Raw genomic sequence first — 12500 nt, 5'->3', positions numbered from 1 at the left:
AAGAGAGAGAGGGGAAAGAAAGGGAGTGGGAGAAAGAGAGAGAGGGGAAAGAAAGGGAGTGGGAGAAAGAGAGAGAGGGGAAAGAAAGGGAGTGAGAGAAAGAGAGGGAGAGAGAAAAAGAGAGGGGGAGGGGGAGAGAGAGGTAGAGGTGTAAAGAGATGGATAAAGAGAGGGAGAGAGAGAAAGAGGGAGAGAGAGAAAGAGGGAGAGGGGGAAAGAGAAACAGGAGAGGGGGAAAGAGAGGCAGAGAGAAAGAGAGGGAGAGAGAGAAAGAGAGAGAGGGGGAAAGAAAGGGAGAAAGAGAGGGAGTGAGAGAAAGAGAGGGAGAAAGAGAGGGAGGGAGGGGGGAGAGAAATGTAGAGGGGTAAAAATAGGGAGAGAGAGAAAGAGGGAGAGGGGGAAAGAGAGAAAGAAAGAGAAAGAGAGGGAGAGAGAAAAAGAGAGGGAGAGAGAGAAAGAGCGAGAGACAGAAGGAAAGGCTGAAGCCAACATTTAATTCATTCCAAAAAATTGTATTGGATATAATTTCAATAAACACACATATACATATTTTAAACATCTTATAGATCTGAAATAGTTAAATGGATAAAAGCAATATGGTAACATGGTTAGTAATTAGGGCGAAGGGTGGATCTGAGATTCGGCAAAACTTACACAGAGGAATTCTGCAGCAGTGAGATGGCGTTGAGAGCAGAAGGGTTGTTCTGGACCAGGCTGAACCATCCCGTCAGGTCATATCTGATCGGGTCAGAACCCATCAGGTGGCTCACCTCACACTGCAGGGGCTGTTCACACTTACGCACTGAGGACAGACAAACCAGAGTTTAGAACTGAACTTCGATGCCACATTACAACAGAATCACATGTCCACTGCTGACACTATATCTTCTGTGTCACTGAAACTGACAAGACACTGACATACACACCCTCGCCCAAACTCTTACACACACTCACACAGCGACAAACGAACACAGACACCCCCACTTCTCTCTTTCTCTCTCTTCCTCCCGCCCACCCGCCCTCCCTAAGCGCTTTACTGGCATGTTTACATTGCCAAAGCAAGTGAAATAGATAATAATCAAAAGTGAAATAAACAATCAAAATGAACAGGAAACATTAGACTCACATTTTAAATGTCATTATCTCTCTCTCCACTCTCCATTCTGTCCACTCTCCCCACTCTCCACTCTCTCCCCACTCCACTGTCCCCACTCTCCACACTCTCTCCACTCTCCACACTCTCTCCACTCTCCACTCTCTCCACTCTCCACTTTCCCCACTCTCTCCACTCTCCACTTTCTCCCCTTTCTCCTCTCTCCACTCTCCCCACTCTATATTCTCTCCAAGCTCTCCCCACTCTCCACTCTCCCCACACTCCACTCACCATTCTATCCACACTCTCCCCTCTCTCCACTCTCTCCTCTCCAATCTCCACTCTGTCCAGTCTCCCCACTCTCCACTATATCCATTCTCTCCACTCTCCACTCTCCCCTGTCTCCTCTCCCCACTCTCCACTCTATCCAATCTCTCCACTCTCCCCACTCTCCCACACTCTCCCCTCTCTCCACTCTCCCCTCTCCAATCTCCACTCTGTCCAGTCTCCTCACTCTCCACTCTATCCATTCTCTCCACTCTCCCCTGTCTCCTCTCCCCACTCTCCACTCTATCCAATCTCTCCACTCTCCCCACTCTCTCCACTCTCCCCACTCTCCCCACTCTCTCCACCCTCCATTCTCTCCAGTCTCCCCACTCTCCCCTCTCCCCATTCTCTCCACTCTCCCCACTCTTCACTCTCTCCACTCTCTCCACTCTCCACTCTCTCCACTCCTCTCCACTCTCCACTCTCCACTCTCCACTCTCCACTCTCTCTCCAATCTCTCCACTCTCTTCAGTCTCCCCAGTCTCCACTCTCCCGTCTCCACTCTCCCGTCTCCACTCTCCCCTCTCCCCTCTCCCCACTCTCTCCACTCTCTCCACTCTCTCCACTCTCCTCTCTGCCCACTCTCTCCACTCTCCACTCTCCCCAGTCTCCACTCTCCACACTCTCTCACCACTCTTCACTCTCTACTCTCTCCACTCTCTCTCCACTCTCTCTCCACTCTCTCCCCTCTCCCCAGTCTCCACTCTCCCGTCTCCACTCTCCCCTCTCCCATCTCCCCTGTCTCCACTCTCCCCTGACTCCACTCTCCCCTCTCCCCACTCTATCTACTCTCCCCTCTCCCCACTCTCCCCAGTCTCCACTCTCCACACTCTCTCCACTCTCCCCACTCTCTCCAGTCTCCCCAGTCTCCACTGTCCCCTCTCTCTCCAGTCTCCCCAGTCTCCACTCTCCACACTCTCTCCACTCTCCACTCTCTCCTCTCTCCCCAATCTCCATTCTCTCCATTCTCCCCACTCTCCACTCTCCCCACACTCTCTCCACACTCCACACTCTCTCCACACTCTCCCCACTCTCCCCACCCTCCCGTCTCACCAGTAGAGCTGTAGTACTGGCAGACTCTCTCCAGGACAGTGTTTTCTGTGGATCCTGGAGTCACCATCTCCTCATCCAGAACCCACAGCAGTCCTCTGGGGTCTCCCTCTGCCCCTCGCACCTACCACACACAAACACAGACACACAAACACACACCATGTTGATCTGGCGAGGCTAGTCTGTGCCCGGAACACTGTGCCCGGAACACTGTGTGGCACACTGGACGATTAGTGGAAGTTCTCAGAAAGGGTGTCAGAGCTGTAGTCTCTTCTGTGTGTGTTAGGTGCAGGTAGCAGACGGTTGTGTGTGTTAGGTGCAGGTAGCAGACGGTTGTGTGTGTTAGGTGCAGGTAGCAGACGGTTGTGTGTGTTAGGTGCAGGTAGCAGACGGTTGCGTGTATTAGGTGCAGGTAGCAGACGGTTGTGTGTATTAGGTGCAGGTAGCAGACGGTTGTGTGTGTTAGGTGCAGGTAGCAGACGGTTGTGTGTGTTAGGTGCAGGTAGCAGACGGTTGCGTGTATTAGGTGCAGGTAGCAGACGGTTGTGTGTATTAGGTGCAGGTAGCAGACGGTTGCGTGTATTAGGTGCAGGTAGCAGACGGTTGTGTGTGTTAGGTGCAGGTAGCAGACGGTTGTGTGTATTAGGTGCAGGTAGCAGACGGTTGCGTGTATTAGGTGCAGGTAGCAGACGGTTGCGTGTATTAGGTGCAGGTAGCAGACGGTTGCGTGTATTTGGTGCAAGTAGCAGACGGTTGCGTGTGTTAGGTACAGGTAGCAGACGGTTGCGTGTATTAGGTGCAGGTAGCAGACGGTTGCGTGTATTAGGTGCAGGTAGCAGACGGTTGCATGTATTTGGTGCAAGTAGCAGACGGTTGCGTGTGTTAGGTGCAGGTAGCAGACGGTTGCGTGTATTAGGTGCAGGTAGCAGACAGTTGCGTGTGTTAGGTGCAGGTAGCAGACAGTTGCGTGTGTTAGGTGCAGGTAGCAGACAGTTGTGTGTATTAGGTGCAGGTAGCAGACGGTTGTGAGTGTGTTAGGTGCAGGTAGCAGACAGTTGCGTGTATTAGGTGCAAGTAGCAGACGGTTGTGTGTATTAGGTGCAGGTAGGAGACGGTTGCGTGTATTAGGTGCAGGTAGCAGACAGTTGTGTGTATTAGGTGCAGGTAGCAGACGGTTGTGTGTGTTAGGTGCAGGTAGCAGACGGTTGTGTGTGTTAGGTGCAGGTAGCAGACGGTTGTGTGTGTTAGGTGCAGGTAGCAGACGGTTGTGTGTATTAGGTGCAGGTAGCAGACAGTGGTGTGTATTAGGTGCAGGTAGCAGATGGTTGTGTGTGTTAGGTGCAGGTAGCAGACGGTTGTGTGTGTTAGGTGCAGGTAGCAGACGGTTGTGTGTATTAGGTGCAGGTAGCAGACGGTTGCGTGTATTAGGTGCAGGTAGCAGACGGTTGCGTGTATTAGGTGCAGGTAGCAGACGGTTGCGTGTATTTGGTGCAAGTAGCAGACGGTTGCGTGTGTTAGTTGCAGGTAGCAGACGGTTGCGTGTATTAGGTGCAGGTCGCAGACGGTTGCGTGTATTAGGTGCAGGTAGCAGACGGTTGCATGTATTTGGTGCAAGTAGCAGACGGTTGCGTGTGTTAGGTGCAGGTAGCAGACGGTTGCGTGTATTAGGTGCAGGTAGCAGACAGTTGCGTGTGTTAGGTGCAGGTAGCAGACAGTTGCGTGTGTTAGGTGCAGGTAGCAGACAGTTGTGTGTATTAGGTGCAGGTAGCAGACGGTTGTGAGTGTGTTAGGTGCAGGTAGCAGACAGTTGCGTGTGTGTTAGGTGCAGGTAGCAGACAGTTGTGTGTATTAGGTGCAGGTAGCAGACCGTTGTGTGTGTTAGGTGCAGGTAGCAGACCGTTGTGTGTATTAGGTGCAGGTAGCAGACGGTTGTGTGTGTTAGGTGCAGGTAGCAGACGGTTTTGTGTGTTAGGTGCAGGTAGCAGACGGTTTTGTGTGTTAGGTGCAGGTAGCAGACGGTTTTGTGTGTTAGGTGCAGGTAGCAGACGGTTGTGTGTGTGTTACCTGTAGAGCAGGCTGGTCTATGGAGGACACCACCTCAGCAGGACTGGTCTCTGGAGCTTCAAAGTCTACCTGAACTCCGTCCTGCAACAACAAAACAGTACACACTCTTAGCAGTCATACAGGTGAACCAGTATCACAGTACATGAGTGTGTGTGTGTGTGTTACTGTACCTGTGCGTATCTTTCCAGTGTGTGTGTGAAGGTGTGTGTGTAGTAGTACTCCAGCAGTCTCTCTTGTAGGTAGTTATGACAGAGTTCAGACCAGCCTGCAGCCCTCTCCTCTGCACTGTGTCTGGGGTTGCGGAGGCCTGGAGTGTCCACCACCATCACAGAGGCTAATGTCAGCTGCTGAGAGCTCAAAGCCCTGGGGGGAGACAGCAGCAAACACCCAGGGCTCACCTCACCACTACCACATATGCTCAGGTACATAGATACTACACTGCCTGAGGTGGGTCTACATCACAACTCCACAAACAGATGACTTTTGATACTCTGTACTCTACTAGTCTTGAACAGGCAAAAAATAAAAGGTGTGTGTGATGACAGAACATGTGTGTGTACCTGTTGATAAGTGACACTATAGCCGTGAAGAGTTCTTCGTACAGTCCAGAAGCCATGCCATCTACACACTGAGTAGCACTCATCCTGGGACCTAGACAGAGAGAGAGAGAGATAGCGGGGCTGAATAATTTTGCACGCCCAATTTTTTAGTTTTTGATTTGTTAAAAAAGTTTGAAATATCCAATAAATGTCGTTCCACTTCATGATAGTGTCCCACTTGTTGTTGATTCTTCACAAAAAAATACAGTTTTATATCATTATGTTTGAAGCCTGAAATGTGGCAAAAGGTCGCAAAGTTCAAGGGGGCCGAATACTTTCGCAAGGCACTGTATATATACAGTGGGGCAAAAAGTATTTAGTCAGCCACCAATTGTGCAAGTTCTCCCACTTAAAAAGATGAGAGAGGCCTGTAATTTTCATCATAGGTACACTTCAACTATGACAGACAAAATGAGATTTTTAATGAATTTAATGCAAATTATGGTGGGAAAAAAGTATTTGGTCAATAACAAAAGTTTATCTCAATACTTTGTATACCCTTTGTTGGCAATGACAGAGGTCAAACGTTTTCTGTAGGTCTTCACAAGGTTTTCACACACTGTTGCTGGCATTTTGGCCCATTCCTCCATGCAGATCTCCTCTAGAGCAGTGATGTTTTGGGGCTGTTGCTAGGCAACACAGACTTTCAACTCCCTCCAAAGATTTTCTATGGGGGTGAGATCTGGAGACTGGCTAGGCCACTCCAGGACCTTGAAATGCTTCTTACGAAGCCACTCCTTTGTTGCCCAGGCGGTGTGTTTGGATCACTGTCATGCTGAAAGACCCAGCCACGTTTCATCTTCAATGCCCTTGCTGATGGAAGGAGGTTTTCACTCAAAATCTCACGATACACGGCCCCATTCATTCTTTCCTTTACACGGATCAGTCGTCCTGGTCCCTTTGCAGAAAAACAGCCCCAAGGCATGATGTTTCCACCCCCATGCTTCACAGTAGGTATGATGAGTTGAGTTTTTACCAAAAAGTTATATTTTGGTTTCATCTGACTATATGACATTCTCCCAATCTTCTTCTGGATCATCCAAATGCTCTGTGTACCTATGATGAAAATTACAGGCCTCTCTCATCTTTTTAAGTGGGAGAACTTGCACAATTGGTGGCTGACTAAATACTTTTTTGCCACACTGTATATAAAATATGACATTTGTAATGTCTTTACTGTTTTGAAACTTCTGTGTGTGTAATGTTTACTGTTAATTTTGATTGTTTATTTCACTTTTGTATATTATCTACCTCACTTGCTTTGGCAATGTTAACACATGTTTCCCATGCCAATAAAGCCCCTTGAATTTTATTTTATTTGATTTAATTGAGAGAGAGAGAGAGAGAGAGAGAGAGAGAGAGAGAGAGAGAGAGAGAGAGAGAGAGAGAGAGAGAGAGAGAGGTGGTGCAGACACACAGGATGAGGCAGTGACCAGTCTGTTCTCATAGACTAGACGTATAGACGTAACATAGACACTCAAATAAGTATGATATGTTATGTTTGGTATGGTTACATAAGACAGATGATTACTTATTAAGGCAGAAATGAAAGTAGGGTAGTTGGTCGGGGTGGATGGGTTAGCGTATAACGTGAACATCTAGCAACCCAAAGGTTGAGAGTTCGAATCTCATTTAGTAGCCAGTAAGCAATTTTTAAACTACTTACTACTTATTAACTACTTAGCTTGTTAGCTAATCCTTCCCCTAACCTTAACCCTTTTAGCTAACCTTTCCCCTAACCCAAACCTTAATCCTTCATCCTAAATCCTAACCTTAGCCCTAACCCCTTGCCTAGCTAACGTTAGCCACCTAGCTAGAATTCATAACATATTATGTGTTTTACAAATTCGTATAATATATTATGTTTTGCAAATTCGTAACATATAATGCGAATTGTAATTCATAACAGATCATACGAAATGAATGATGGACATCCACAAATGAATACATACCATACTAAACGTAACATATCAAACTAAATGGATTTGCCTACAGAATAATATGAAATGCTCTGAGACCAGGTTGGAGTGACAGAGTGTGTGTGTGTGTGTGCGCCTGCGTGCGTGCGTGCGTGCGTGCGTGCCTGCCTGCTTGCGGGTACCTGTGTGTCTCTATCTTACCCTCCTCTGCATCAGTAGTAGCGTGTCTCTCTCTGCCGCCCCGGTGGCTCTCTGCAGCAGCTGTCTGAGGTGGTGTTTGAACACTGCTGTGTGGAGCTCCTCCCCCTCACACCCCAATACACTACTGGCCACCTGGGCACTGTCGAAACTCACAAACGCCCTACGCCCCACTGGGGTAAGGAAGGCAGGTGGGGAGAGGAGGACAGGGGAAGGAAGGGAGGGGAGAAAAACGGGAGGGAAAAAGAAAAGAGAGGGTGGAAAACAGAAAAAGAAAGTATTGGCATGACTGTCATGTTTTCATAGGTCCCACTAACAGCTAAACAATATAAAGTATCATCTACAGTGTCTTTGGAAAGTATTCACACCCCTTGACTTTATAAAAATGTTATCACGTTAAGTCTTATTCTAAAATGGATGAAATATAAATAACCCGGAAGCCACTCCTCAGTAAAAGGCACATGACAACCCACCTGGAGTTTGCCAAAAGGTACCTAAAGACTATCAGACCATGAAAAACAAGATTCTCTGGTCTGATGGAACCAAGACTGAACTCTTTGTCCTGAATGCCAAGCGTCACATCTGGAGGAAACCTGGCACCATCCCTATGGTGAAGCATGGTGGTGGCAGCATCATGCTGTGGGGATGTTTTTCAATGGCATAAAGGCTAGTCAGGATCACGGCAAAGATGAACGGAGCAAAGTACAGAAAGATCCTTGATGAAAACCTGCTCCAGAGTGCTCAGGATCTCAGACTGGGGTGAATGTTCACCTTCCAAAAAGACAATGACCCTAAGCACACAGTCAAGACAACGCAGGAGTGGCTTCGGGACAAGTCTCTGAATGTCCTTGAGTGGCCCAGCCAGAGCCCGGACTTGAACCCGTCTCTGGAGAGACCTGAAAACAGCTGTGCCAAGGTGTGCTATGCTTGCAGTGTCATACCCAAGAAGAATGGAGGCTGTAATCGCTGCCAAAAGTTCTTCAACAAAGTAGTGAGTAAAGGGTCTAAATACTTATGTAAATGTAATATTTCAGTTTTTTATTTTTTATAAATTTGCAATTTTAAAAAAAATCAGTTTTTGCTTTGTCATTATGGGGTATTCTACGTAAATTGATGAGGGAAAAAAAATCTTTGAATCTATTTTAGAATAAGGCTGTAACCATGCAAAATGTGGAAAAGGTCAAGGGGTCTGAATACTTTCTGAAGGCACTGTAGTAAATGGTATGGAGAGAGAGATGATGGTACAGTCTATGGTATAAACTCTATACCTTTACATGCCCCCGCTGCTCCCAGATGGTACAACCCTGCCAGGACATGCCATATTGCTCGTTGCTCATTGGCAGAGAAGCCCAGAGTTTCCATGGCAACCAGCAGCTTGGTGAAGGCCACTGATGCACGCTGCTTTTCTTCCACCTGATGGAGGGATGGAGGAGAACACAGATGGTAGGAAGCAGGGCCTATTAGTATGTAGAGTAAGCAATATGGCCAAAAAACACAAAGGTTAGCAACATGTCCTGGTTACCTTGATGGGAGGGACTATTCCAAAACTGTTGGCCTCTGGGAATTGGTGCATCTGCAGCTCCGTCCTATCAGGAGGAGACAGGAAGTCATGTAAGAGTTTTTTTATGTGATTGCGTGTGCGTGTGTGTGTGTACCTCATCTCTGTACTGAGTCCAGCCAGCATCTGGGAGAAGACCAGGAAGTTACTCTCTCCCTCCATCTTTTGACACACTCTCCACTTCTCTAACATCATAGTCTGGAGGAGAGGAGAGAGGAATAAATTATCAGGCATTGAGACAATGATATTGTACATAGCAGTATAAGCAATACACTTTGATAATGGGCAACAATTTGTGTGCGTGCATGTTTGTGTTTGTGTGTGCGTGTGCGTGCCTGTGTGTGTGTGTCTGAGTGTGTGTGCTTATATGTGTGTGTGTGTACCTGTAGGTGTCCGGCAGAGGCCAGTCCAGCATGGTTGAAGTCCAGAGAGAGAACCATGGCGAAGCGAGAAGAGGCATCACTGTGCTGAGAGCTCACACACCCAAACGACCTCAGGATTGTGAATACTGCCTGGATACGCTCCACTGGACACACACAGACACAAACAGATGGAGAGATAACATTATACACAATGTGCTATTACCTCCAACACTCCATATACATTGTACATAAATACCTTATATCACATGACATTCCGCATGCACGCAGGAACACACAGGTACTAACCACTGATGCTGTCTCCTGCAGTACCAGCCTGTTTCAGGAGTGTGTGTGTGAAGGCTTGGCAGGAGGTGGTCTTGCCTGTGCCGCTGCGTCCCACCGCACACACACTCTGATCCTTGCGGGTGCCCACCATGGAGACATAGACACGCCTGACTAGAGCGGCCAGGGCAGGGGGAGCGTCCCACACACTGTCCCCACGACGGGAGCGAGGGGTCTAGGGAGAGGAGACATCAATATTCAATTATCACCTGGTTCCACTGGAACTACAGGAAGTGTGTGTGTGTGTGTGTGTGTGTGTGTGTGTGTGTGTGTGTGTGTGTGTGTGTGTGTGTGTGTGTGTGTGTGTGTGTGTGTGTGTGTGTGTGTGTGTGTGTGTGTGTGTGTGTGTGTGTGTGTGTGTGTGTGCGCTAACCTTGCCGTGTTGATTCAGCGGAGGCCAGAAGTTGAGCAGGTTGGGTCCTGCTTGTGTGAGAGGCAGGCTGGCTTTAGCTCGACTGGTTAATGTGTGGAGTGCTCCACACTCATTCACACTCTGCAGTTCACTCAAGTCCTCACACAGGTCCAACTCAGAGGGATTCAACTGGAGAGAAAAAGAGAGGGAGAGAGATGTCAGAAAGGAGAGATATTGTTGAGAGAAAGACCATGTGAGAGAGGGATGGAGAGAGAAGAAGATATAGAGAGAGGGTAAAGGAAAGACTGAGGAAGTCAGAGGAGAGAGAGAGACTACCTTGTGGATGTCGTGCTCCATGACATCATGCAGTGTTCCATCTGTCTCCATTCTGACTCTCACTAAGCCTGCTGGGAGATCTGGGGTTCCTTCGTCTGGCTTCAGCTGAGTGGCTGGAATACAGAACCCACCAATCACAGAAAAGCTCTTTATAAACCTACCAATGGGAAGTCTCAGGACAAATCCATTAGTCACTAAAATATGACTTTAGACTTATGACATGGTTTATCATTAACAATGTCTCCATCCACAGATTTTTTGGCAAGTAAGGTCACACTGTATTTAAAAAAAACACGAAATCTGTGATGAAACAGTAAGTGTTTGAACAATTTCAGAAATGTCGACAGACAATTTGTTTGTTCGACTTTGTGGGATCTTTTAGTGTCTGTAAAATTAATTATGCAACAAATTGCATTTCAAAATGATTTCTTGCCCAATTGTTGATAGAATAACCATCATATGGAGGTAAATTTGAAGTCACACATGGAAAGAAACACTACAAAAGTATGCGGACACCCCTTCAAATGAGTGGATTTGGCTATTTCAGCCACACCCGTTGCTGACAGGTGTGTAAAATTGAGCACACCACCATGTAATCTCCATAGACAAACATTGGCAGTAGAATGGCCTTTTGTCATTGAATGCCACCGTAATAAGGTGCCACTATTCCAACAAGTCAGTTTGTCAAATTTCTGCCCTGCTTGAGTTGCGCCGGTCAACTGTAAGTGCTGTTATTGTGAAGTGGAAATGTCTAGGAGCAACAATGGCTCAGACGTGAAGTGGTAGGCCACACAAAAAATCATCTGTCCTCGGTTGCAACACTCACTACAGAGCTCCAAACTGCCTCTGGAAGCAACGTCAGCACAAGAACTGTTAGTTTGGAGCATCATCAAATGGGTTTCCATGTCCGAGCAGCCGCACACAAGCCTAAGATCACCATGCGCAATGCCAAGCGTCGGCTGAAGAAGTGTAAAGCTCTCCGCCATTGGATTCTGGAGCAGTGGAAACGCGTTCTCTGGAGGGATTAATCACGCTTCACCATCTGGCAGTCCGACGAACGAATCTGGGTTTGGTGGATGCCAGGAGAATGCTACCTGCCTGAATGCATAGTGCCAACTGTAAAGTTTGGTGGAGGAGGAATAATGTTCTGGGGTTGTTTTTCATGGTTCAGGCTAGGATGCTCAAGTACTTTACACTACTGCTGTAACTAAGTAAAAATACTTGAAAGTACTACTTGAGTAGTTTTTTGGGGTAAGGGTATTTTACTTTGCTATTTATATTTTTGGCAGCTTTTATTTCACTACATTCCTAAAGAAAATGTTGTACTTTTTTTCCCCTGACGCCCAAAAGTACTACATTTTGAATGCTTAGCAAAACAGGAAAATTGTAATCTAATTCACACACATTCCTGGTCATCCATTTACATTACATTTAAGTCATTTAGCAGACGCTCTTATCCAGAGCGACTTACAAATTGGTGCATTCACCTTATGACATCCAGTGGAACAGTCTGGCGGACTCACTAAACACATGATTCATTTGTAAATTATGTCTGTGTGTTGGAGTGTTCCCCTGGCTATCCGTAAATAAATTCAAAAAATCAAAAATGAAAAGCATTTACATTTATTTTTGATACTTAGGTATATTTCACTTTTAGTTGAGTCATTTTCTACTAAGGTATTTTACTTTTACTCAAGTATGACAATTGGGTACTTTTTCCACCACTGAGTTTCAGTGAAGGGAGATCTTAATGCTACAGCACAGATACAATGACATTCTAGACCATTCTGTGCTTTCAACTTTGTGGCAACAGTTTGGGGAAGGCCCTTTCCTGTTTCAGCATGACAATGCCCCTGTGCACAAAGCGAGGTCCATACAGAAATGCTTTGTCGAGGTCGGTGTGGAAGAACTTGACTGGCCTGCACAGAGCCCTGACCTCCATCCTATCGAACACCGTTGGGATGAATTGGAACGCCGACTGCGAGCCAGGGCTAATCACCCAACATCAGTGCCCGACCTTACTAATGCTCTTGTGGCAGAATGGAAGCAAGTCCCCGCAGCAATGTTCCAACATATAGTGGAATGCCTTCCCAGAAGAGTGGAGGTTTTTATAGAAGCAAAGGGGGGATCAACTCCACGATTTTAGAATACAATGTTCGACGTCAGGTGTCCACGTACTTTTGGCCATGTAGTGCATGTTGTGTTGTCCTCCCACTACAACTTCAAAAAGCATGCACAGTTTATTAGGCTATAGATGGAATAAGTTATATGATGAACTTCACAGGGTGGTGAAAGTGCAC

At 47.0% G+C, this 12500-nt stretch overlaps 1 protein-coding gene across 1 annotated transcript in view; it reads right to left on the bottom strand.

Moving 5' to 3' along the window:
* Window positions 1-12500, bottom strand: part of LOC124049122 (unconventional myosin-XVIIIb-like) — a 60816-nt gene that overhangs the window by 35918 nt on the left and 12398 nt on the right. The window contains 14 exon segments of the mRNA XM_046370478.1: window positions 655-802; window positions 2474-2594; window positions 4535-4615; window positions 4705-4897; window positions 5095-5185; window positions 7254-7289; window positions 7292-7423; window positions 8519-8663; window positions 8773-8836; window positions 8906-9006; window positions 9192-9334; window positions 9477-9687; window positions 9886-10053; window positions 10201-10313. Coding sequence (XP_046226434.1) covers window positions 655-802; window positions 2474-2594; window positions 4535-4615; window positions 4705-4897; window positions 5095-5185; window positions 7254-7289; window positions 7292-7423; window positions 8519-8663; window positions 8773-8836; window positions 8906-9006; window positions 9192-9334; window positions 9477-9687; window positions 9886-10053; window positions 10201-10313 — 1747 coding nt within the window.

Source organism: Oncorhynchus gorbuscha, linkage group LG11 (assembly GCF_021184085.1).
Source record: "Oncorhynchus gorbuscha isolate QuinsamMale2020 ecotype Even-year linkage group LG11, OgorEven_v1.0, whole genome shotgun sequence".
Taxonomy (NCBI): Eukaryota; Metazoa; Chordata; class Actinopteri; order Salmoniformes; family Salmonidae; genus Oncorhynchus; species Oncorhynchus gorbuscha.
The sequence above is the reverse complement of the archived record's forward strand: the minus strand, read 5'-3'. Positions and strand labels throughout refer to the sequence as shown.